This window comes from Aspergillus homomorphus, assembly GCF_003184865.1.
Source record: "Aspergillus homomorphus CBS 101889 unplaced genomic scaffold BO97scaffold_12, whole genome shotgun sequence".
Taxonomy (NCBI): domain Eukaryota; kingdom Fungi; phylum Ascomycota; class Eurotiomycetes; order Eurotiales; family Aspergillaceae; genus Aspergillus; species Aspergillus homomorphus.
In genome coordinates this window covers 317,572-340,806 of record NW_020291898.1, presented here as the reverse complement: position 1 = coordinate 340,806, position 23,235 = coordinate 317,572, and the positions used below count along the sequence as shown (strand labels likewise).

The 23,235-nt window shown below is 48.7% G+C and overlaps 8 protein-coding genes across 8 annotated transcripts; 5 read left to right on the top strand and 3 right to left on the bottom strand.

Annotated features, from left to right (window-relative positions):
- The first annotated feature begins 168 nt into the window (after positions 1-168).
- On the top strand, positions 169-3,910 carry nic96 (linker nucleoporin NIC96). Its single transcript, XM_025700526.1, has 6 exons — positions 169-232; positions 312-809; positions 912-1,563; positions 1,614-2,595; positions 2,657-3,402; positions 3,457-3,910. The coding sequence occupies exons 2-6, from the start codon at positions 373-375 to the stop codon at positions 3,781-3,783; spliced, it is 3,144 nt and encodes a 1,047-aa protein (XP_025552773.1). The 5' UTR covers positions 169-232; positions 312-372; the 3' UTR covers positions 3,784-3,910.
- Positions 3,911-4,412: 502 nt separating this feature from the next.
- BO97DRAFT_342387 (RibD family protein) lies at positions 4,413-6,188 on the top strand (the record flags this gene model as incomplete). The annotated part of the gene is made up of 1 exon (XM_025691671.1): positions 4,413-6,188. The coding sequence occupies one exon, from the start codon at positions 4,413-4,415 to the stop codon at positions 6,186-6,188; it is 1,776 nt and encodes a 591-aa protein (XP_025552772.1).
- A 611-nt stretch (positions 6,189-6,799) lies between these two features.
- On the top strand, positions 6,800-8,698 carry BO97DRAFT_404751 (RCC1/BLIP-II). Its single transcript, XM_025695027.1, has 2 exons — positions 6,800-7,786; positions 7,836-8,698. The coding sequence occupies exons 1-2, from the start codon at positions 6,950-6,952 to the stop codon at positions 8,658-8,660; spliced, it is 1,662 nt and encodes a 553-aa protein (XP_025552771.1). The 5' UTR covers positions 6,800-6,949; the 3' UTR covers positions 8,661-8,698.
- A 114-nt stretch (positions 8,699-8,812) lies between these two features.
- BO97DRAFT_404749 (Chromosome segregation in meiosis protein 3) lies at positions 8,813-9,914 on the bottom strand. Its single transcript, XM_025695026.1, has 3 exons — positions 9,609-9,914; positions 9,470-9,548; positions 8,813-9,411 (listed from the first exon to the last, which is right to left on the bottom strand). The coding sequence occupies exons 1-3, from the start codon at positions 9,821-9,823 to the stop codon at positions 8,956-8,958; spliced, it is 750 nt and encodes a 249-aa protein (XP_025552770.1). The 5' UTR covers positions 9,824-9,914; the 3' UTR covers positions 8,813-8,955.
- Positions 9,915-10,137: 223 nt separating this feature from the next.
- On the top strand, positions 10,138-11,187 carry BO97DRAFT_366550 (putative NADH-ubiquinone oxidoreductase 21 kDa subunit). The gene is made up of 5 exons (XM_025692624.1): positions 10,138-10,275; positions 10,344-10,360; positions 10,415-10,620; positions 10,681-10,883; positions 10,968-11,187. Exons 1-5 carry the CDS (start codon positions 10,216-10,218, stop codon positions 11,034-11,036), a joined length of 555 nt encoding a protein of 184 aa, XP_025552769.1. The 5' UTR covers positions 10,138-10,215; the 3' UTR covers positions 11,037-11,187.
- Positions 11,188-11,240: 53 nt separating this feature from the next.
- BO97DRAFT_388136 (nucleoside deaminase) lies at positions 11,241-12,400 on the bottom strand. The gene is made up of 5 exons (XM_025693635.1): positions 12,037-12,400; positions 11,878-11,982; positions 11,549-11,757; positions 11,399-11,496; positions 11,241-11,339 (listed from the first exon to the last, which is right to left on the bottom strand). Exons 1-5 carry the CDS (start codon positions 12,091-12,093, stop codon positions 11,269-11,271), a joined length of 540 nt encoding a protein of 179 aa, XP_025552768.1. The 5' UTR covers positions 12,094-12,400; the 3' UTR covers positions 11,241-11,268.
- A 334-nt stretch (positions 12,401-12,734) lies between these two features.
- Positions 12,735-21,790, top strand: atrA (protein kinase MEC1). Its single transcript, XM_025692623.1, has 26 exons — positions 12,735-13,422; positions 13,473-14,113; positions 14,172-14,476; positions 14,534-14,929; positions 14,984-15,136; positions 15,193-15,289; positions 15,351-15,830; positions 15,881-16,123; positions 16,182-17,411; positions 17,474-18,014; positions 18,071-18,551; positions 18,603-18,894; positions 18,955-19,052; positions 19,100-19,192; positions 19,251-19,412; positions 19,506-19,602; positions 19,649-19,843; positions 19,893-20,178; positions 20,228-20,425; positions 20,494-20,618; positions 20,684-20,766; positions 20,828-20,950; positions 21,022-21,109; positions 21,167-21,251; positions 21,312-21,430; positions 21,481-21,790. Exons 1-26 carry the CDS (start codon positions 12,828-12,830, stop codon positions 21,670-21,672), a joined length of 7,398 nt encoding a protein of 2,465 aa, XP_025552767.1. The 5' UTR covers positions 12,735-12,827; the 3' UTR covers positions 21,673-21,790.
- BO97DRAFT_469614 (RNA-binding protein with serine-rich domain 1) lies at positions 21,641-23,088 on the bottom strand. The gene is made up of 3 exons (XM_025699858.1): positions 22,682-23,088; positions 22,521-22,626; positions 21,641-22,468 (listed from the first exon to the last, which is right to left on the bottom strand). The coding sequence occupies exons 1-3, from the start codon at positions 22,982-22,984 to the stop codon at positions 21,942-21,944; spliced, it is 936 nt and encodes a 311-aa protein (XP_025552766.1). The 5' UTR covers positions 22,985-23,088; the 3' UTR covers positions 21,641-21,941.
- Positions 23,089-23,235: the final 147 nt, after the last annotated feature.

Below are 23,235 nucleotides of genomic sequence, written 5' to 3'. Positions count from 1 at the left end.
ACAAGCTTTTAGATGATATATTGCTGCCACATAATGGCGTACCATCGAATGAGTGTGACCAAGCGGCTAGAAGTTCCTCGGCCAAACATAAGTCCGAAATCTTGGCTGAGCCTGGCAATCCACCGGCCGAAGTCTGCTGTAAACGTCGAGTTGCTTTGGCAGACAAGAGGAGTAGAGTACCGAAAGCAGCACGTCTTTCTCACCAGAGAAAATTCTCACCAGAGAAAAAGCGGTATGTCGCGATAAACCCTGAGTCTAGCTATATACTGAGGATTGGCAACTGGTCCTAATGCATATATCACGCAATCTAGTACCTGCAAAGCGTTCTGCTTCCCATTTTCCATATTCTCGCACTGCAGCGAAGCTTTCCCAATGACATCCACAACCCCAGGCTCCTTGTTTGGGGCGGCTGGTGTAGGGGCCACAACACAGCCAGGAAGCTTGCTGCAGAATAACACAGCAAGCATTTTTGGCAACACGCCCACAACACAAACATCCTCGGGTGGATCTTTGTTTGCAAAGCAGCCGCAGTCCCAACAGCAACCGACTCAGAGCTCTTTCCTCGGACAGAACGCGACGCAGCCTAGTGTCGCGCAACCGTTGCAGTTCTCCAACCAGACACAACCCGCTTTTTTCAATAGCCTTTTAGAGCGCGGGAGAAAGAGGCCTTTTTCGACAATCGGACCCAACAGCAATTTCGACGAGCTGCCCACCTTGCAGCTGGGTCTCGATGACATCCGCAAAAAAGCGCGAGAGCTTGGTAGCAAGGAGACCAAGAATAGTCAACAATCTGCAGCGAATAGCAAAGCGTAAGCGCGTCCACGCTCTCCCCTCCCCCGGCGCCCGCGCCTTTCCACGACCCTTTTGAAGCTCAAAACATACATTGCATATGATGTACTCATGGTTCTCAGTCACTATATGCTTGCTGCGTCCGGTGTCTCACCCGGGCACGCATTACGGGACCTCAAGGCTCTAGATCCGCAGGCATCATTATCGGTAGCGCCGAAAGAACAGGAGACCTTCGATCCAGATAATCAGAAATATCTAAGAAACCTGCAACAGCGCGGTCGTCAAGTTATGATAACCGAAAGCCTTGCCCGCACACAAAGAGATTTTGATCTGTTCCTGGAAGAAAAGCTCGACTTGAACTGGGAGGAACAACGACGGAAAATATTCCAGCACTTCGGATTGACCCACAAGGATGACAACACTAAGGATGGAAGAAGTGCGTTTGGTCGTTCCGTCCACCGAGCGCAGCAGCTCGGTACTGCGTCTACCCACGGTCCCACATCAACGTCGCGCCGGAGTGTCTTTGGACGTTCTGGCTTGGACAAATCTGTCATTGGGATGCCAGGGATTGGAGCGGCAGGCCTTCAGATATTCGAGGACCAAATGGAGCGCAACGATGGTTCGGGCGGTCACTCTTCTGATCTTCGTTTTTTGAGGGAGAAGATGGGCTACTACGCGGACAAAGTACAGCTGTTAAATTCGGCCAGACTTCAATCCCGAACGTTTCCTATTCTACATGATTTCTCCGACGTTGAAGGGCGCGCAGGTGGCGATGTAAGTTGGTGCGCTCAGCTGTATGTGTGTCAATAACTAATTTGCATCAGGTTCCACGACAATTGTACGATGCCTACAGGGCCTTGATCAGTATTGTTGGGGAGTCACCGGATGCGCTAAATATTTCGGACCCTATCGCATTGAGGGAGCGGCAATTTTCCGCAGACTACTTAGATGAAGCGCCAACCTCACGCAAAGCGATGAATCTCAGGAATCGTATAGTTTTGGGCTCGCGATCATTCCTTGAAAAGAAATTCTATACTGATCTGGATAATATGATTGCGAAAAATCCTAAAGAAGCACAACTTGGCGGCATTCCAACCGTGATCAACAAAATCCGTGCTTATATCCGGCTCAGAGCCGCAAGAAGAGACCTTGCTCCGGACGGAACCGAGCTCCAGATGGTTGGCGAGGATTATTGCTGGATTCTCATATTCTATCTTCTTCGCTGTGGTTTCGTCACGGAAGCAGCAGAATACGTTAGCCAGGATCCAGGTTTCCGTTCTTTGGATCACAAATTTGTGACATACATGACGACTTATGCCCAAAATAGGCGATTGCCGAGAGACCTGCAACAAAAGATTAACGGGGAATACCAACAGCGGTCGCGAAATGCCCCTGACAATACTGTCGATCCTTATCGCATGGCTTGCTACAAAATAATCGGGCGCTGTGAGCTCACCCGTAGACGGTTGGAAGGCGTCAATCAGGGCGTGGAGGATTGGATGTGGCTGCAATTCACGCTAGCCAGAGAGGATGACCGCGCAGAGGAAATTGCAGGGGATGTTTTCGGCCTTGAAGACATTCAAAATGATATTACAGAGATTGGGCAAAGGGTCTTTGGCAAAGGCCAAGACGGCCCCGAGGGCTACGGAACCTTTTTTTTCTTGCAGATCTTAGGAGGCATGTTCGAGCAAGCTGTCTCATATCTCCTGTCCTATTCTCCAATCAGTGCAGTACACTTCGCCATTGCGCTGGCATACTATGGCCTGCTCCGTGTGTCGGATTTCTATAGCTCGGGCGAAGAACTATGTAAGTGGCACAATGCTGTTTTCTTAGTTGTCTTGCTCGTTCAGCCTATTAACGATAATAGTGTCTTTCACTGTGAAACAGTACCCACAGGTCAACTTCGCCTTGCTGATCACCCAGTACACTAAGGAATTCCGCACAGCATATGTTGAGGCAGCCATAGATTACTTTTCTTTGCTGTGCCTCAATGCTGACTTGCCCGGTTCCTTGGGTAGATCCCAAGCTTCTGTGTGTCACGAGGCTCTACGGGAGTACATTCTGGAAACCAGAGATTTTGCTAAGCTGTTGGGTGATGTACGCTCTGACGGAAGCAGAATCAAAGGTTTGATCGAGCAGCGAATTAGCCTGATCAAACTTGTCGATCAAGAAGAATCCCTCAAAACAATAACAGTGCAGGCGGCGGCCATTGCCGACGACAAAGGTCTGATTACAGATGCAGTCCTCCTGTACCATCTTGCCGAAGACTACGATCGTGTCATCGATATCATCAACCGAGCTCTTTCCGACGCTGTCGCTATTGACTTAGGAGCGCCACTCATGAAGTTGCAACCTCTGAGACCTCGGGCTGATTTGCAGAAGGGCAATCAAGATTCGAGGCAGGAAGCTCTGCTCGAACCTGGGAGCAGCCTCAGCCTAACTGCTGTGGAAGATCCAGTAGTTTTAGCTAAGAACATGATTGGTCTATACAACGTCAATGCTTTATACTATCAACGAATTCGTCAAGTCAATCGTGACTCATGTGGGCTATTGCTTCGCATGATGGAAGCGAAGGCAGAAGTTGAAGCAGGAAAATGGACTTCTGCTCTTGATGTAGGTTTTCTTGTCGCCATATATGGTTTCTCTGCTGATGCCAACATTCTCTAGGCTATCAATGACCTGAATCTCCTTCCTCTACGGGCAAGAGGCTCTGTTCCTTATATCCGAAGTGCTGCCCAAGCTTTCTCGTCCTTTCCTGCCATAATCTCCCATAACGTTGGCCATGTCATCATGTGGAGTATCACCTGCATTGGGCATGAACGTGATCGCCTTGGCTCCAGTGCGTACGACAATGAGATCAGACAGGGGCTATCGGATGAGCTGTTGGTCATGGCCAAGGACTTGATGGTATTCTCGGGCATGGTCAAGTATAAGCTGCCGCCCAAAGTGTACGAAACGCTTGCGCGCGCTGGGGCGGAGATTGGAGCGTATTAAGAAATTCCCTTCAGCTCATTGGATTTTATGTGCAAGATTCAGGTCCATGTGCCCTTTGTTCTTGGGACTCTACCGATCCACATGTAGTAGTTCTTAGATAGCATAGGGACTTGAAATACAAAATGGCTGCTTAATTGGGCCTCGGGGTGAGCTCTTGCTTGAATAATTAATTGCTAGCTATGGACTAAGGTAGGTATGCGCGGGCAGTTGCCCGCAACTAAAGCCCAGACGCCAAGACCTGGACCCGCAACAATCATTCAAACCCACTCAGCACCAGCCTACAGCTGAATCTTCGACCGAATAGATACTTCGAAAGTGGATGAGCACCATAGGGGTGACGGAATGTGGCAGCAGCGTGGACCACACAGACAGCACTAGTTGACTCACATCCCACCATGGATACAGGCTGATCCACGCAACCTACAATACCGCCTTGTGCACATGTCTTTGAGCCATCTAAACAAAACTCTCAACACGAGGCTGCAGTGCCCGACATGGGACATGACCGTCCTGACGCATCTGGCACGGGTGAAAAGTCAACGCTGTCCGGTCGTCCCAGGGACGAGCCGTCATCAAATGGACCCTCGGCTCAAGCGAGAGATCAAGCCGGGGTTGTCTCGATCACGAATATGGTGACATCCTGCGAAGACGAAGAAGACGAAGGTCAGGAACTCGCCAGTGTATCGGATATTGAGGCCCTTGGGAATCAGCCCGTACGTCTAGCTATCGGTACTATTGACGAACGAGTCGCTTTGAGTTCCGCAGACTTGGCCTTGCAGAACGGCGCGATTTTACCGAGCGGTATATCTCGCGACTCAAACCTCAACCTTGACGGCCTACCCAACTCTCGGCATTCCAGCTTATCTCAACCCGACTGTCTCATAAACAACCCCCCCAATATCTCCAGGATACGACGAGTGATGTTTGAATGCAAGGACCCCATAGAGATAAGTCTCGTGGAGTTTGAGACCTACTGGCCATTCATTGATAACGTGTGGGTTAAACAAAGGTCAAACTCCAGCAAAGAGGGGCATTGCACTACGGACTATTATATGTGTCGGTTGCGGCGTCCCACTCATCGTACATCGGAAACTCGGCCTTTACCAGAAGGCAAACGCCCTCGAAAGAAGAGAGTGCGAGAGGGCGGCATTTGCAACTTTCAGATCAAAGTTGTCAAATTTGAAGGGGCTTATTCGACTGTAACTATCGCGAGGACTCCAGGAAGCAGCCGTGTGCATTCGCACGACCTTGACTATATCGACAAGGTGAAGCGGAACTCGGGGCTCATGGAATTTGCACGCAGAGAAGCAGTCAAGGGGTACTTACCATCTTCCATTTACACCAAATTCCAAGAAGAGCCCGCAAAGCTTGAGGAGGCTGGCGGCAAGTTCTTCACAGTAACAGACGTCCGCAATGTTTCAGCAAAGTGGCGAATACAGAACCCTGAGGTCAAACTCGTACCGCATGATGGCTATGAATACCAAAAAGGCCATGGCATCGTGAGAAAACGTGGGAGTGGGAGCGACAGCGATAGCCTGGTGTTGTCGGACGCTATCCTGAAGTCATCGCTACCACCTGACACTCTATCATTTCCCCAGTTCCCCCTGGATTTTCTCGAGCCTTATCTCCCGAAACACGATGAGCGACGCCATCTCCCTCACGTTACTTTATCTTACGCATCCTCTATGGATTCGAAGATTTCACTACTCCCAGGCATGCAGACGGTACTCTCGGGCCCAGAGGCCAAGCTCATGACTCACTATCTACGATCCCGTCATGACGCTATCTTGATCGGGGTTGGGACGGTCCTTGCTGATAACCCTGGCTTGAACTGTAGATTGGAAGGAGCGGGAGGCTACGGCGGTCTAGGGAGGATGTGGCAGCCGCGACCTGTGGTGATTGATCCCACTGGGCGATGGTCCATTCATCCTGAATGCCGCATGCTGAGAACTGCAGTGGAGGGTAAAGGCAAAGCGCCGTGGGTTGTGGTATCGCCCGGAGCCCGCATCCATCCCCAGAAGTTAATGATGCTCAAAGGCTACGGGGGCGACTTTCTTCGAATCATGGAATACAATCAAGATTGGCGATTGCGCTGGGAAGCTATCCTGCGCGCTCTGGCGTCTGAGGGGATCAAGAGCGTCATGATCGAGGGCGGAGGTACCGTCCTTAGTGAGTTGTTAAATCCCGAGTATGCCGATTTCATTGATTCAATCATCGTCACTGTCGCCCCCACCTATCTCGGCTCTAGTGGAGTGAGCGTGAGTCCAGACTCAAAACGCGATAAAGAAGGAAAGCCCAACGCAGCCTTAAATCCCAAGGATGTGAGGTGGATGCCATTGGGCCAGAATGTCATCATGTGCGGCAGAATACGCACAGAAAGACCCTTCACTTCCAACATCGAATGACGAGATGGCCCGCTTTCTCCCTCAGCTCACTACCAGTTCTTCCATGCGGGGCTGCTACAATGCGGCACCCTATTACGTTGCACATAAGCCTAAGGTTCACCATTGATAGAGATTATGAGCCTAGCCTAAAGCCAATCAAGATAGCAGGATACCCTATAACGTCTGTCGAGTGCATCAGAGGCTGATGCTGAGTACAAGGCAGAAAGTGAAGACCGCAATGGCTTTCATTCAGTTCTTGTCAAGAAGCAAAACAAGATCGATCTTCAAATGGCGGCTGATTGAAGTGTAAACCAAGTTGTACTGGTGGATGTTCTGGCCTAAAAGCTACCACCAGAAAGAGGTGAGGTGAATTTCTGCAACCGCGTCCCTTGCTTTCTAAGCACATTTGGCTGACATCTCAGTAATTAGTCAAGGGTATTAGAAAGAGACAAAGAAAGCTTGCTCATGAAGCTGCTCTCTCTGGCTCTCTGGCTTTGTTGAGATACTTTCAACCATGCCCGCTACATGAACTAGTACGACTTAGGCAACAGTGTTGTTCTTGGCGTGGCGTGGTCTCTCACAAAACAGCAACAATAGAACAACAATGGACTGACAACCCTCATCCTCCGGACCACCTCAATTGATCAAGTCATTTCTGTGATATCCTTTCAGGGTGTTACATTGCTCAACTTGTTAATCTTTGGTCCTCCTTTTCGATATAGCCTTGTCTTGCCTGGTTTCGCAAACAGCTTGTGGTAGGTTAACCTGCGCTTCTCGCCGTGATGCCTCTAAAAAAAGGTGCATCTAAGTCTGCCGCAACCCGAGCAGCTGCTGATAAAGGCAAGCCGAATAGGGCAGCCACCACAGCTATTGCTACCACAATCGCAACAGCGAAGCGATCGGCAACATCTACGGCTTCAAAGACCCGTGGACACTCCGCTAAGTCCAATGAAGCTACCAACAGACAAACAACTATAGTCAAATCCGCGGCTCCAAAGAAGACCAAGGCTAGCAAAACTAGTGGTCACGAAGCTGTGTCCGCGAAATCCGGAAAGCGAAAAGCCGTCGCCGACGAAGAAAAACCAGCTCCCGAATCGAAGAAGGCTCGTGTCGCCCGACCTCGGGTGACGAAGCCGAAACCCAAGGTTATCATCAACGATGCTCCCACCACCCGCCTAAATGTCTATGTCTGCGGCGAAGGTAGCTCCGGCGAGCTGGGTCTCGGAGCAGGGAAGACCGCCATCGACGTAAAAAGGCCTCGTCTCAATCCACACTTGCCAGCAGACCGAGTCGGTGTTGTACAAGTCGCAGTGGGCGGGATGCATTGTGTGGCGCTTACATACGACAACAAGATTCTTACATGGGGTGTCAATGACCAGGGAGCGCTTGGAAGGGATACAACCTGGGACGGGGGCTTCAGAGATGTGGACGAAGCTAAGAGCGACTCGGATTCAGATTCTGACGACGACACTGGCCTGAACCCGAACGAGTCGACTCCTACTGCTATTCCATCTGACGTTTTCCCAGAGGGTACTATTTTTGTGGAAGTTGCTGCTGGCGACAGCTCTAGTTTTGCCCTCACGGATGAAGGTCAAGTCTATGGCTGGGGAACTTTCCGGGTAAGCTGTCTTTCGCGCCTTGTGAATAGCCTAAGCTAACCATACGAAGAGTAATGATGGCATCTTGGGCTTTGATCCTCATAACAAGATACAAGCTATCCCCACTCATATTCCTTCGCTGAAGATGATAAAACACCTGGTTTGTGGTGACAACCACGTTCTCGCTCTTAATGAGAAGGGCGCCGTGTATTCATGGGGCTCTGGGCAGCAGAACCAGCTAGGCCGCCGTATCATTGAGAGGAATAGGCTAAACGGGCTTCAGCCACGCGAGTTTGGCCTACCCAAGAGTATTGTGCACATTGCTTGTGGTGCTTTCCATTCCTTTGCCGTACACCAATCTGGTAATGTCTACGCTTGGGGTCTCAACAGTTTTGGTGAGACGGGTATCAGGGCCGGTGCTGGTGATGATGAAGCTGCAATTGTCCACCCTACAATTGTCGATTCGCTGTCGAACCAGGATATCATTCAGTTGTGCGGCGGCGCTCACCATTCACTTGCCGCCACCAGCAGCGGTCAATGTCTCGTCTGGGGACGATTGGACGGGTTTCAGACGGGTTTGAAGATCGAAACCCTCCCTGAAGAAGCGGTCATAAAAGATGAGCGTGGGCGTCCGCGCATCCTTATAGCACCAATGTCCGTGCCTGGAATCGAGGCCAATGCCGTTGCGGCAGGCTCAGATCACTCGATTGCCATCGATGTCGATGGCCGGCCTTGGTCATGGGGGTTTTCTGCCACCTATCAAACTGGCCAAGGCACACAGGACGACATTGAGGTAGCAACGCTTGTCGAAAATACTGCTGTCCGGGGGAAGAGATTGAACTGGGCGGGTGCGGGCGGCCAATTCTCTGTATTTACCGAACCTGTAACACTATGATCGTCTCCAAACTGGCTATACTTCATCTACAAGAGGCGGAGTCTGCTTTGAGTTCGCCAATGCTCATATATCTTTGATTTTGTATAGTCGCCGTCTCAGAGCTGCAATGTATTATTCAAATGCATTCAACTTTCCATATCAATATGCACGATGCCTTAATCAACGGTTTGTTATTCGATTAGGGCGAGACCTTCATCATCCGTGTTATACACTAATTATTGAGGTAAAATATTACCAAAATTTCTTAGTCAGTGATATATGAACAGTCGAGCTTCAGGCCAGTGTAAAAATCACATTAGCCGCCGATATTCTCATGTTGATGTTCTCTCAAAAGGAACTCCAACTCATCATCCTCGGGTATGTCATGTCCTATACCACTCTCTGGTATCTCTGTGTGTGCTTCCCGCTCCGAAGCTTGTAGCGAATCAGACGTCATGGTTCCGTGCCTATCCTCAAGAATCATTGGATTCGTTAAAGTGTCAAATGTCTCTATCGGAGTAACAGTGTCAATGGCTGCGTTGGGGTCATTGAGAGCTTGCTGACTGGAATAGTTTAATCGTGGCATCTTCCCTACTTCAGCTGCGAACGCTTCTGGTTTCTCCTCGTCGATCCACTCCCGTCTCATTGTCTGTAGGCGTTTGGAGTGACCGAGCTTTTCGATAATGGCCAGACCATCGGCGAACTTGGCACGAGGGTACAGGTCATCAAGCCACATTTGATAAAAGTTCAAGAGCCGAGCGACGTCAGAAAACTGTTCCGTAAGATTAGGAGTGAGAGAAGAATGAATCGGGATATTGGTGGTGGTAAACCTCGTGTCCTTTGCCCTTCAATTTAATTCTCTGCTTTGATGTGCGGCGCAACTTGGGGATCCCGGAGTGTGAAAGTAACCTAGACGATGATGAATAAGTCATCGAATCGGCCCTTGTGCAGCATGCTACTTGACCTTACCTGCTCTCATCTAGTTTCGCAGCAAGTCGGCGGTGCTTGCTAACCTTGATCTTATCGTCCACGCCTAGTATAGGAGCTGTTGTATCCTCATCATAAGGCTTTTTACTGGAATCCGTTGGTGATTGTTGCCATGCCGCATCCAGGCCAGCGTCATAGTCAAAGAGAGGGTTGTCATGACTTGTTAGTGCATTAAGAGATCCCGTTTCCGATTCCATTATTTCTCGGCAGCGCTCGTCATGTCACGGAATGGCAGATTAAGGAAGGGCGGGATAGAAGCCTGGAGGCCAGCTGAGATGGGCGGTACTATCGCGGCGACGCGCGTTGCAAGCGTGGGACGCGTATGCGCGCCACTTATAGAATAGGAATAGGCTCGGTGCTCAAGTCATCAAGTCATAATGTAATGAACACACAGTACCCCGCGACATTACAGTATTCCAGATAGATCGGTAAGGAATGTCTTTGATGACTAACCAAATCTACCCGCTAGCTCCAGCAGGAAAAGCGGTGGGCTTGGCATATCTCCCTTCGAGTTCCAACTTCATTGCAGCGAAAGCCAATTCAAAAAGCACGATTATTACACCTCGCCTTCTGGCCTTGCCGACCGATCATGGCAACCGATCACAAGACAGTGCCTATTCCCCCAAAACGGGCCAATACCGACTATCCGGTATGTTCTCTAGATCACTGCTTTGAACATGGATTTAGAGACCAATGGTACTAATCAATGCTTTCTAGCTAATTGACTCCGACCCGTATGGATCCGTCTGAAGTATCATTAATCTCAGAGAATCTTACTTTAAACTTAGGCACTTGAGACGAGTCTTCGGCTATGCACGGCCTTCGGACTACGCAGTTGCAAGCGGTCTGGCTGCCACTTCGCCAATTGCCTTTTGGATTATGGAAAGGGTGAGCCCGTCCCATGTCGGCAGAGGCGGCTTTTCTCCCGTCATGCGACTAGCAACAGCAATTGGTCTTGTTGGAGGTCTACATATCTTCTACCAGCGGTCTTGCAGTAAGTATCACCACCGCAGCTATGATGCGTGACACTGCGGGCGCTAATTCGCCGTCATAGATCGCTTCTATGGTTTCACGGAGAACGCGCGGGAAGTTGAAATGGACATGAGAGAAATGGTAGACAAGGTCAAGAAAGGGGAGCCGCTGTACGGAACCTCTCAAGTTTCTCCATACTTGCAGGGTGTTGCTGCCAGAAACTCGCGGTACTCTCAACTTTTTAGCCATGTCCTTCCATGGTTCAATATTGTCAACCACGATCAAGTAAGTACATTGGGTAATTGAGCCTGTTCAATTGGCAGGGAATAGGCGATTTTCACAAGACTCATATGCTAATTCCTTGCAAAGCACGGAGTTGACACAGCCAAATATTATCAACAAGCGGAACGGGAGCTAGAGGCGGAGCGTCTGAACTAACTGTCCCGCTCGCTCCGGGTAATGTGTGGAACGAACAGTGACAAACAATCAACATGCCCGGGCTCCTTCTGTTACCGCAAACCTGTTTATACTTATATTCTAGCGCAATGTGAAATTCCCTCTCAGCCCTACACCAATAGAAATATTCCAGGTCATTCAGATATGGCCACTACGCGATATGAGAACTTGTTGTGAATAAGATTGCCATGCTCCATATTGGTGATCTCAGAGTTTAATTGCCTGATACGCCAGCTTCAAAGCTCGTCTTTAACTCACGGTGTTTCTTGGGCCGGGGCTTGGGTGCTGGTCCGTAATTAGGAAGAGAGCTATATGGGGCCAATCACAAAAAAAAAAGTGCATACCATTTTCGTTCTCCTGTATATAGAAGCGTCGAAGTAGCATTATAGCTTCTTCCCGAAATATTCCCCCATGTACTGGGTACGGCGGATCTATCGAGAGGCTAAGGATCAATCTATTAGTGGCAATTTATCGTCATAAAGGGGAGAACGAACTCAGAATGTAGCGAGAGGATGCTTCCAGTGCCTCCAAATCTGTCATTTCCGCAACCAAAATAGACTGCGCGTATCTGGTATTGCCTCAAGGCAGATGCGCACATAACACACGGCTCAACAGTTACGTAGAGGTCTGTCGAGCGAAGATGCGACCTAGGGTATTTATCAAGCATTTCCTCGATGGCAATGAATTCAGCATGCCTTGTGCCCTATGTGTTATCAACCGATGTTGTCCAGATTAGTTCAACATGTTTGCCAGAGGTATACCCAATACCTCACCAATCCTGGCTAAAGCTCTTCAAGATCACCCTCTTTCAGTAGTAACCTACATTCATGGATTTGTTGGTGTCGTTCATCCCTGAACTGACAATCTCGTCATTATACACAAGGACACACCCAACCGGCGTCTCACCGGTCTCAAGTGCCTTTTCACCCTGTAGAGAAAGTAAGTTACCCTACTTTTCGCGGTACTTGGCAAACAGAGATACCATGAATAATGCCTGCTTCATAAAGTAGGCATGGCGTGAGTCCATGCGATCAGCCATTGCAACGACGCTATTCGGGGTGATTGATTATGAGGATGCCGAGATACAGTGCAACAGTGTAGTCTGAAAAATGGACGGACAATGAGCTCTAGTTAATATGTCAAGCTCTGGAGTCAACAAATCAGATTGGGGAACGTAAACCGCACTCAGCAGTCAACCCTTGCGACCATCTGGATTGTGTCAAATTCGCCAGATTGAGGCTGATATTGAGATCAATAGAGTTCTTCGTGGTCGATCGTTCTATTTAAAGATTTTCGGCTTTCTGTTGTATGACTTTGCATGTAACATAATATGCAGTAAACTTTACAGTATCTTATCACCAAGGCTTTAATCTCTCGCTGAGTGAGGACTTACTAAAGAATCCCACTCCCGAAAGATTACCCATCACTTAGACAGATCGGTCCCACGCGTCCAATACGTAAATATTTTATTATTATTATCTTCTTCTTCTTCTTCTTCTTCTTCTTCTTCTTCTTCACATACACTGCAATGCTTCTCGAAAGCTTGAACTCAGCCGCGGTGTCATGATGTCTAGATAATGAATCTTGCAACGTAGAAAATCATAAAGCTGGAAGATTCGTTTCTGCCGGCTGCTGCAGCCCGCCGTAGCTGAGCCATGATAACACACCCACGCCGCTCAAGGCCCGTCGACATTGCCCGTCGACTTTCTCTACCCAACTCTCGCGTCACTTCAAACTCTAGAGACACCTGGGCCATGTGTAACCCTATTTTCAATGGCAGCAAGTGAGCGCAAGTTGTCTCGATTCTCCACATCGAAGACTATCCGATCAAATGTGGCAGAAACGGCTTCATCGACCCTAGCGGCGCAGTTCGTCCCGCGTCTGTCCTCGCAATGCGATCAGACGCGTAGTCTAACCAAAGAAGCGTTCTCACAACTCCGAAACGAGCTTCTTGGAGGCCGCTACAGCAGGTTGCAACTCAATGGCAGTATCATTGATGTCGCAAAACTCCTTTGCATTGCCCTCAAAGCTGGTCTTGAGCCATGTATCAAGGATCGTTCGCTCTACAGTGAAGACCTCCAAACCCAACTCTCGGATTGCTTGGACATCATTCAGACCATCATCGAAAAGGCACCCTTGGCTCTAGTCGCGGTTGCAGACCCGGAGATTTTAGGGAATGATGAAAGTGTCCCTCTGTACTCGTGGCTGCTCGTCCGACTACTGCAATTGGCCAGTAGCTGCGAGATAGACAGACTTAGCGGAAAAGTCAATAACATCCTCTCGAGCATAGCGAGCGTTCCGCACAAACATGCCAGAATCTTTCCTTCCTTCCTTCGTATATCTTCGTTCTTACGAGTGTGCACCATGGGTTGGTTCATGAGACGCATAGGTGTTGGATGTCTGGCTAACTTCCTCTAGACCTTCTGCGTTGTCTAGAAGCTTTCCACTTTCAGCGGCCACCCATGGAGTATGCGAACAGCCCGTCTGTAGTCAAGATGAACCAGCACTTCTGTCTAGACCTTGACCATCTTCGTCTCCCGCACGCTTCTTTCAATAGGAGGCTCAATTTTGGCACATTCCTACAGAGCTTTTTCCTTTGTACTGATATGCTCAAGTCTAATATACATGCTTGTCATCATTCGGACACTCCATATAATCGGGAGGACAAGATATGGCTCCTGAATGGCTATCAGCGCCTCTGGGACCTGGCCATTTTCTGGATTCGAAAGAGGTCTCCCGCTTCGAACGAAACCAGCACCAAAATGTGCGTCCGCGTAATAGCCACGGCCAGGACTCTATGCACGCTGGAGAGGCACACAGCTCCAGACTTCGAGTTGGCCTATCTTATCCTCCAGAAAATGGCAGAAATTCTGGCCACGGACGACCTGAGCAATTTTCCGGTCGTTCAACTCGAAGTGAGCCAACTCATCGACATACTTGCTGACATGCTGCTTTGTACACCGTACTCCATTAGCATCAGGGAAAAGTCAGTGCTGTTGAATTATGCAATGACGAAAGAGAGACTTTCGTTCTTTCAATCCCTAGAACCGCGTCTCCAGGTAACCCAGCATAAGCCGTCTGTTTCATGCGTGCGTCCTGACGCTAATCGATATGTAGGCATCAATTGAACTTCTATCGAGAAGAGCCTTGCCACCGAAACAAGAGTATATCACTGTGTTCGAGACCTTAGTTTCTCGCACACGGTACTCAAAGCTTGGAGCTGTTCAAGGGCAAGAGTTTCGTTTTCCTGACCCAGCAGCTGGCGATAGCCAAGCTGGTCAAATCTCAAAACGGCGCTGTTTCTCGCGCTCGGACTCAGATATGGCCGAGCGCAGTATGTCACAAAGGCTCCTGTCTAAAGTATTCGAGCTGCTCTGTGATGGGGGCTCCGGCGATTTGAAGGACCTTCTACCTGCCGTGTCGTGAGTTGTACTGCAATGTCATTAATGACAAACTCGGACTTCTAACTTGAATCGTAGAGATTTTTTTGGTGTGATCGCAGAGCGAAGAAAATGCGAGGTGTTGCACACTCTAGGACTTCTACCCTGTGCCATCGCTGGAAGTTTGACAAACCTTGATGGGGCGTTATCAAAAGACACGGCACACTGCCACCTTTGCGACGACGATCGTAGAGATAGCAGACTCGAGCCAGGCCAGAAATGGCTCAGTGCGGATGGACTGTGTGAGATCTTTGTTTCCATATTACCTACGCTCTCCCGCACTGCAACATCGAGAATAACTGCAATCTCTGCTTTACGTAGGGTCATTATGCACGCTCCAGAGTGCGGCTACATGAGGCTTGCGACCTCGGTCTTCGGAGACTTCTATCTACAATCCATGAAGAGCTCTGTAAGAGAGCTACGGATAATGGCCGGGTATGCCCTCTTGAATATGTGCGGCTCATTCGTGCTTATTGATTATGCTTACAGATGCTCGGTTACGTCATTTGTTCAGATGAGACTGGATCGCGATATCAGACATGACAATTTCATCAGAATCTTGGATTGGTTGCGCGGTATCTCAGACAAGAAGGACATGTGTTTTCATGAAACTTGCATCTTGACACTCTGTCGGCTTGCAGAGTAAGCCTTCGTTGATTTTGGAAGCCTTCATCTCTACTGATACTTTCTATCCTTAGGCTCTCTTGTGACGAAGAGATGAACATCATTCTGCTGCGCCTTGTTGAATATTTAGGCCACTCGAATCCATTCGTCTGCTCGGTTGCCTACACAGAAGTATGTGTGCCTCACAATAAAGTCTCCGTGCTAAAATACCAATGAATTGACTTTCTTCTAGCTCTCCAGGCTGGCACAGCGTTTTTCAGTCACTCCTGCTGGCTTGTTCAGGCCCTTCTGGAGAACTTTGTCCGTGGCTGTAGTCAAGAACTTCCAGTCCCGCCCTTACATGGCAGAGCAACTGTGTGATCTCCTAGGGATGAAAGTGGATGATTTTTTGAGGTTGACTGAGGTTCATGTTCTCCCTTACCTCGTATTCACACACAAACGAGAAATTATCGCCAGAGTAGGCGCCACGTATAAAGAGATCAAGACCCCGTTCGACGTATGCTCAGAGAAGAACAACCTCGCCGCCATACTTGCGTTCTTGTTGAGCCAGCCATCCTCAAATCCGGAAGACAGTATAATGTCTACTCTGTCAACAGTTGATCTCGCATTTAGAAAACGCACTCTAGCCGAACTCTTGAGGATTGAGCCGATCCTGATCGCATGCGATCTTCTCAAGAACCTAGGAGACTCAAGTGCTAAGAAAGGGGCAAGAGTAGGTCGTACTCAAGGCTTACTGAATCATGCTCACTGAACGCGTCACAGTTCCACCAAGCGCTACAGCTCCTTGCTACCCTTGTTCCACGAAAATCTATCAATGCACAGAAACGAGGCAACTTGATAGGTCACTTCATCGAAGAGCACGTCCTTGGCATCATCACACAATTCGCCAATGCCATCAATGACTTTCAGGTCAGACAATCACTAATGGAAAAGAGAAGAAATCTTGCAGCTATTGGAGAGATGATTAAGATTGCTCAAGGTCATGTCAGTAGTGCTTTACCGCAGGTCTGTTCACTCAATCTCTTTTACGAATCATTCACGGAATGTAGCTAATCCAGGGTAGATATGTGCGTGCTTACGATCCGCATTTGAAATTGAGGAATTGTGTAATCATGCTTTCAAGGTCTGGGGAATCTTGATCAGCACGCTTCAGGAAGAAGAGGTCGAGCCTCTCGTCGATCAGACAATGTCTACCGTATTAAAGTACTGGGACATGTTCACCGAAGAAACACAAAACCATGCCTATGACTTGGTTGCTTATATTCTACGGCAGCACGGTGATATGGTACGCGACATCTTTAACACCATGTCGTCTCTCTCGTCGATCCCCAAACTAGCCAACCTTAAGGTAGAGATCAATGGGCTGAGAGGAAAATTGGACGTTCGGAGCAAATTTTTAGCATTTGTTCGTCGCAGCCAAAGTGAGAATGCGGTGGTCATCGAGCAAACTCTGGAGGAGCTGGTTCCCTTCCTTTCTGAGAACGAGGAATTTGTCCATGCCTCGGTGCTTAGTGAACAACCAGATCCGGTTGTTTCACAGCTAGCACGGGCTTTGCTTGACTGCTGCGTCAAATTCAACACGAGCTCTGAAACCATAACTCTCCTTTCGGCTCAGTGCCTGGGTCGCATTGGTTGCCTTGATCCGAATCGCGTGGACACGGTCAAGGAGAAGAAAGATATACTAGTCCTGTCGAATTTTGACAGCATGGAGGAGACCTTTGATTTTATTCTCTTCTTCCTCCAGCATATCCTCGTGGAAGCGTTTCTGTCGGCTTCTAACACTAGAGCTCAAGGATTCCTTGCATACGCCATGCAAAACATGCTCAGATTTTGTAATCTTGATTCGGCCGTCATAAGCCGGTCTCGCGATGTTCAAGGTGAAGAAAAGTATCGACGCTGGATGCAACTGCCTGAAGCTGTTCGCAATACTTTGACTCCATTCCTCACATCTAAGTACACAGTTACGATCGGCGCCATCAACACTAACTGCATTTACCCCCTCTTCTCTCTAAAGTTGACGCATGGCAGCTGGCTAAGAAGCTTTGTGCAAGATCTCTTACGGAATGGGAACGGCGATAATGCACGGCTCGTATTCAGCGTCTGTAGCCGTGTTGTCAAAGGACAGGATATTTCCATAGCGTCATTTCTCCTGCCGTTTGCGGTTCTCAATCGCATCGTTGGAGGGACCGAAAGAGAGAAGCAGGACTTGCAATGCGAACTGATACACATCTTATCCTATCCTCTCTCGGATTCGAACAGTCGTGGTCACGAGAACATACTATTATGCAGTCAGGTTGGTATCTTCTGATCTTCCAGGCTCGCGGACACTGATTATATCTCATTTGCTTGGTTTAGAGTATTTTTGAGGTCCTGGACTATCTTTCAAGGTGGTTACAAGGAAAGAAGAAACAACTCAATAGTCTAAGGCATCACAGCCATCACGCAAGTCGCAGCCACAAGGAACTGTCTCGCGATATGCTCTTGATTACATATACCTCGCAGGTGAAAGCTGTGGAAGCTTTACTGGGATCCATACCTCCAGAGATTATCTCAAGAAGAGCAGTCGAGTGCAAGTCATTTTCACGGGCCCTTTTTCATTGGGAGCAGTACATTCGTCAGTCCAAAGGTCAAGCTGGAATGCAGCAGCAATCCAGTACCGAGTCTCTCTATCAGCGTCTACAGGACATCTACAGCCAGATTGATGAACCAGACGGCATCGAAGGCATCTCGACAAACCTTCATGCGCTGAACATCGATGAGCAAGTTCTTGAACATCGCAAGGCAGGAAGGTGGGCTACCGCGCAAAGCTGGTATGAGCTACAGGTACAGAAGGATCCTGATAACGGCGAGGCGCAATGGAACTTGCTTACTTGCCTGAAGGAATCAGGACAGCAAGGTATTTCCATCTGCATTCGCTTATTGCTACTTTTCAGGCTCACTCATGCTGCATAGATGCCATTCTCACCAGGTTTGATGTTCTCACAAGTACAGTTTTAAAGAGTAAATTCCTTCCTTTCGCGGTTGAAGCATGTTGGATCACTGGGAACTGGGATAGGCTCCATAAATATCTTCAATTCAGCTCGGGACAGGACATATCGGAGTTCGATATTGGGGTTGCGCTCGCTTTTGACGCTTTGCGTTGTGGCGACGAAGCAAGATACAGGCAACTCATCAACGGTTTGCGGCTTAACGTTGCAAAGTCACTAACAGCCAACTCTGTGACATCGTTGCAATCATGCCATAACAGTATACTCAGGTTGCACGCATTGTGCGAGATCGAATTCATAGTCGATGTGGGACATGAAACTTGCATCGAGCAAAGGTCACGATCGGAGGTTCTCACTATCTTGAACCGCCGTCTAGACGTTTTAGGAGGGTATATCTCCGACAAACAATACCTCCTCGGTCTTAGGAGGGCAATAATGGAATTGACGTAAGGTTGGTCCTCCAAGTCCGAAAGCCTGTACTAACTGGGTGATTGCAGGGAAAAATTCACCGATTCCGAAATAGCAGCTGCTTGGCTGGCTAGTGCACGTCTTTTGCGGAAAGGAAATTACACTAATCAGGCATATCAGTCTATGCTTCACGCTGCCCGCTTGAAAGACAAAACAGCCACTATCGAGCACGCCCGGCTTCTCTGGAAAGACGGCCACCATCGGAAGGCGATACAGACTCTCGAAGGTGCAATCATCGCTAGTGAATTCTCTCCTCCGCCAGAAGACTCCACTTCGGTGTCCGCACTACGTGGAAAACACCAGAATGTTCTTGGGGCTAGGGTATGTCACCTTGAGACACATGCAGGTAGCGTGTCTGACTTGGAACAAAATCTCTCTTAGGCCCATTTACTCCTAGCAAAATGGACGGATCGAGCCGGTCAAACCCAATCGGATGTTATTGTTCAAAGGTTCAGAGAAGCTATAAAGCTTCAGCCAAGGTATCTTTCGACGTCCTTTGTGAGAGACTTACATTAACCAAACGCAGATGGGAGAAAGCGCACTATTATCTGGGAAAGCATTACAATAAGATATTAGATTCTGAAAAGGCAAAACCGCTAGGGAAAGAGGCACAGACCTAGTACGTTTGTCATATCATTCTCCCTGATTCATGTATTAGTTCTTCTCACAATTTCTAGTCTGACCGGCGAAGTCTCGAAGCTTGTTGTTGACAATTATCTACGGTCATTGGCATATGGAAACAAATATGTTTTCCAGTCACTACCCAAGGTGCTGACGCTTTGGTTGGAACACGCCTCTATCGTTGAACAGCCCTTTGACCCTAAGCGAGGAGACAATGAGTAAGTAATCTCACTCTCCCTTATTATCGCTATGATACCAGAGCTTCTCGCCGTTTCGAAGTCAAGAAATTGTTGACACTCGTTTTGAAAAAGGGAGTTCCAAAAGCATACCCTACAGCAACGAAAGAAAAGCCTTGAAGACATGCATGCGCAGCTGAAGAAATACATTCATCGAGTCCCGGCTGCGTTGGTAAGTTCGATGCCTATTGTACTTCATACGATGCTGACATGATCAGCTCTTCACGATTCTTCCTCAAGTGCTAGCTCGTATCTGTCATCCAAACACGACAGTATATGACCTCTTGACGAAGATCGTGGCCAAAGCTGTGAACTCTTTTCCTCAGCAGGGCCTATGGACGGTCCTTGCCGTGGTTAAGTCGTCTTCCAAAGATAGAGCCTCAAGAGGCATCAGTAGTCTTCAAAGAATCACAGTGCGTCAACATGGTGAACAAGTCAAGTCCCAAGTACTGACTGCAACAGGACATGAACAAGAAATCGAAAGCAGAATCATCTGTATCTGACATGCGTGCGATGATCAATCAAGGGCAGAAATTCTCCGATGAAATGCTAAGGCTATGCATAGCACGCATTGAGGAGAAGGTATCGAGGGTGAATCTTAGAGCTTTGGGCTTCAACCACAAAGTGGCTCCTTGCCGGCTCGTCGTACCTTTCCAGGCAATGCTAACGCCGAGTCTACCGGCAAGTCATGATTCGGATTACTTAAAAAGCTTCAGAGCCTTTCCCAAGGATTCGATTACGATTGAAGGTGAGGAACATCTATAAACACTAAATAACTAGTTGTTGACCATACTTAGCTGTCCTCGATGACGCTCAAATACTCAATTCACTCCAGAAACCACGCCGTATCAGTATTCGAGGGTCGGATGGAAGGATTTATAACATCTTATGCAAGCCCAAGGATGACCTGCGTAAGGATCAACGTCTCATGGAGTTCAATAATATGATCAATAGATTTTTGAAGAGAGACGTGGAGTCAAGCAAGCGTCGGATGTGTAGGCATTCTGCTCCAAATAGGCATCCTCTGACCTTCCTTTACTGACTTACGTGTTCGGTTCAACAGACATCAAGACCTATGCTGTTACTCCACTGAATGAAGAATGTGGACTTATAGAGTGGGTGGATAATCTGCGGACATTGAGGGAACTTGTTATCAAGCTTTTGAAGGAGAGAGGTATTTCGCCAAATGTAAGTTGGAGATTCCTGCTTTGCGGTGTTACGAAGGCAAAGTTCTAAAACTACGCCTACTACAGTACAATGAGATCAGGCAGAATCTTAATGAAGCCTGCTCGGACACCTCGAAACTTCATTTGTTCAAGAGCAGAGTTCTTGCTAAGTACATATCCCAAGGAATAAATGACCCTGTCAAAGGCAGGCTAAAGTTAACAATCGACTAGGTTCCCCCCGGTGCTCTATGAATGGTTCGTCGAAATGTTCCCTGAAAGAGAGGCATGGTTTGCAGCTAGGGTTCGTTATACCCGCTCTTGCGCTGTGATGTCAATGGTTGGTTATGTCTTAGGGTATGCTGGATGAGTTTCATTTCTTAGATTCCTAGGGCTTCTCAAACAATTTTCTCATGGACTTTCGCTAGGCTCGGTGACCGTCATGGGGAGAACATCCTTTTCGAGGAAGGAACAGGTGGCGTTCTACATGTTGACTTCAATTGCCTCTTTGACAAGGTACGTTGGTAAAAGTTTCATACTATTCAGGTCGTACTAAGATTGACCCTTACCAAGGGCTTGACTTTTGACAAACCTGAGCTGGTTCCTTTCCGTTTAACGCAAAACATGGTGGATGCATTTGGTGCCTACGGATACAATGGTCAGTGGATTGAGAATCACGAAAAGACCAGCTTTGATATGTTGACAAAACACGAAACAGGCCCTTACCGCAAAACATGTGAGATAAGCTTGGGATTGCTGCGCCACAATGAAGATGCACTCATGACTGTCCTTGAGACTTTCTTGCACGATCCGACCACAGATTTCATAGGGAAAAAGGTGAGCATGTCGAGTTTCTTGGAAATTTTTCTTTTGCTCAAATGTCATAGCGCCGCGCACACGCAAATGTGCCTGATACACCGACCGGGGTACTAGAAAATGTTCGGACCAAACTTCGCGGTCTCCTGCCTGGCGAATCTGTCCCACTTTCCGTGGATGGCCACGTCGATGCACTGATTGTGCAAGCAACCAATGAACGAAACCTAGCAGCTATGTATATTGGGTGGTGCTCTTTTTTCTGAATCGCAAGAAATCCGACCTCTCATTTGTTATACTATGTGTACCTCAATGGCTCATTCTGTAGATACATGGATCCATGGAGCCAAGGGGCAATCAACATGGGACGCAGTGTCCAGGTTTCTAGCTATCGATGGTAGTATAGAGCTCAAATGTTGCTACTGTCGCCAGGAGACTTTCCGTAACTATGAAATTGATTTCGAATGTGGAGCCAACATTCAAGGTGCGGGAAAATAGGTGTGAATGCTTTCCGCATATCACGCGATGTTTGAGCCTACTTCGGGGTATCATGCCGATAACGGCCTCTGCTCTGACTCGGACTTCGACTCCTATCACTGTGGCTGCTGTAGTCATAACTGCTGTAGCTGGGACTGCGACGTCGGCGTGGGCGAGAAGGTGGCGACCGTCTCCTTGGTGATGTCGAGGGAGTTCTTGAAGAGTATGATCTGGAGCGGCGGGGGGATCGAGATCGCGATATTGAGCGTGGCCGATAGACATCATGTCTATCCATTGGCCGCGAACGACGAGCCCTTCGCGGTGGCGTTGATCTCTGCGGAAACGGAGAACGGCGGGATACACGACTATCTAGGTGTGGCGGCCCGTGACCCTGGCTTTGGCGACCGAAGCTACCTCTATTGCTCCGACTTGGTTGCGGCGAGCGCGAGAATGCTTTCCTGGGCAGGACAATGGACACGCTTAAGATGGCACCATCTAATTGTGCTTCGTGCATATGTGCAATAGCTGCCTCCGCATCAGCAGGGTCGTGATATAAAATGTAGGCAGTGCCTCTATTAGTCATGACTGGCGAGTGGTTAGCATTAGCTGGGACCGGTAAGGATTCCTTAGAATTTACAAGCTTTGTTCATGGGTAAATCAAGGCTCTGTATCTCCCCGAAACCCCCAAAAATCTCTCGTAAATGCGATTCAGTGACGTTTTTCGTGAGTTTTTCTACAACAATCTTTGGTGCAGTCAGCGTGAGAACATGTAGCCAAACTTGTCTGTGATCAACCGACCTTGGAGCTTCGTGGCAACGCGACGGAGGGACTGGGCGATCGGCTGTCATTCTCCTTCTCATACAACCTTGAGGTTTGACTCCGGCTTAGGCTACGAGATCGCGTTCGAGATCGAGGCCGGCTTCTCAATCGATTGTCCCTGCGCTGACCGGGAGTGCGATCGAGGGACGGACTTCGCGTCACGCTCTTGTATCTTGACTCTGGGCGAGGAGATACAGATCGTCGAGACGATCTGTTGTCCTGATTGAGGCTAGAGTGGCGCGGTGAACGTTCCGGAGAGTGGCCTCCGGGTTTGTCGGACATATCGTCGGCACAAATGCGTAGGTAGATTGTGAAAGTGTTGGTGGCAAGCTGCGCGGAGTACGCAGTATAATCGGTGGGGGCAATGACAATCGCAGGGAAAAAGGGAAGACGGAAGGGGGTGTGGAGTTTTACCCAAGAGGCCATAGGAGCCCGGGTCTGGTCAATGCCACCTACACTTCACAGTGTTCACACCTTATTTCTCCCAAGCATAACAAGAAAATGAGCGGGAACATGCAACTCTAAATGCAGAC

Excerpts from the sequence above, each read along its gene's own strand:
- nic96 (XM_025700526.1), top strand. The coding sequence starts at position 373 with ATGACATCCACAACCCCAGGCTCCTTGTTTGGGGCGGCTGGTGTAGGG. Across the intron at positions 810-911 it reads TCTGCAGCGAATAGCAAAGC|TCACTATATGCTTGCTGCGT; the intron begins GTAAGCGCGTCC and ends CATGGTTCTCAG. Across the intron at positions 1,564-1,613 it reads AAGGGCGCGCAGGTGGCGAT|GTTCCACGACAATTGTACGA; the intron begins GTAAGTTGGTGC and ends AATTTGCATCAG.
- BO97DRAFT_404751 (XM_025695027.1), top strand. The coding sequence starts at position 6,950 with ATGCCTCTAAAAAAAGGTGCATCTAAGTCTGCCGCAACCCGAGCAGCT. Across the intron at positions 7,787-7,835 it reads ATGGCTGGGGAACTTTCCGG|AGTAATGATGGCATCTTGGG; the intron begins GTAAGCTGTCTT and ends AACCATACGAAG.
- BO97DRAFT_404749 (XM_025695026.1), bottom strand. The coding sequence starts at position 9,823 with ATGGAATCGGAAACGGGATCTCTTAATGCACTAACAAGTCATGACAAC. Across the intron at positions 9,549-9,608 it reads GCGAAACTAGATGAGAGCAG|GTTACTTTCACACTCCGGGA; the intron begins GTAAGGTCAAGT and ends ATCATCGTCTAG. Across the intron at positions 9,412-9,469 it reads TGAAGGGCAAAGGACACGAG|TTTTCTGACGTCGCTCGGCT; the intron begins GTTTACCACCAC and ends CTTACGGAACAG.
- BO97DRAFT_366550 (XM_025692624.1), top strand. The coding sequence starts at position 10,216 with ATGGCAACCGATCACAAGACAGTGCCTATTCCCCCAAAACGGGCCAAT. Across the intron at positions 10,621-10,680 it reads CTTCTACCAGCGGTCTTGCA|ATCGCTTCTATGGTTTCACG; the intron begins GTAAGTATCACC and ends TCGCCGTCATAG. Across the intron at positions 10,884-10,967 it reads ATATTGTCAACCACGATCAA|CACGGAGTTGACACAGCCAA; the intron begins GTAAGTACATTG and ends TTCCTTGCAAAG.
- BO97DRAFT_388136 (XM_025693635.1), bottom strand. The coding sequence starts at position 12,093 with ATGGCTGATCGCATGGACTCACGCCATGCCTACTTTATGAAGCAGGCA. Across the intron at positions 11,758-11,877 it reads ACACCAACAAATCCATGAAT|GGCACAAGGCATGCTGAATT; the intron begins GTAGGTTACTAC and ends GATAACACATAG. Across the intron at positions 11,340-11,398 it reads TATACAGGAGAACGAAAATG|CACCCAAGCCCCGGCCCAAG; the intron begins GTATGCACTTTT and ends ATTACGGACCAG.
- atrA (XM_025692623.1), top strand. The coding sequence starts at position 12,828 with ATGGCAGCAAGTGAGCGCAAGTTGTCTCGATTCTCCACATCGAAGACT. Across the intron at positions 14,477-14,533 it reads GACCTTCTACCTGCCGTGTC|AGATTTTTTTGGTGTGATCG; the intron begins GTGAGTTGTACT and ends CTTGAATCGTAG. Across the intron at positions 16,124-16,181 it reads TCAGTAGTGCTTTACCGCAG|ATATGTGCGTGCTTACGATC; the intron begins GTCTGTTCACTC and ends AATCCAGGGTAG.
- BO97DRAFT_469614 (XM_025699858.1), bottom strand. The coding sequence starts at position 22,984 with ATGTCCGACAAACCCGGAGGCCACTCTCCGGAACGTTCACCGCGCCAC. Across the intron at positions 22,627-22,681 it reads CGTTGCCACGAAGCTCCAAG|ATTGTTGTAGAAAAACTCAC; the intron begins GTCGGTTGATCA and ends ACTGCACCAAAG. Across the intron at positions 22,469-22,520 it reads TTTACCCATGAACAAAGCTT|TCATGACTAATAGAGGCACT; the intron begins GTAAATTCTAAG and ends ACCACTCGCCAG.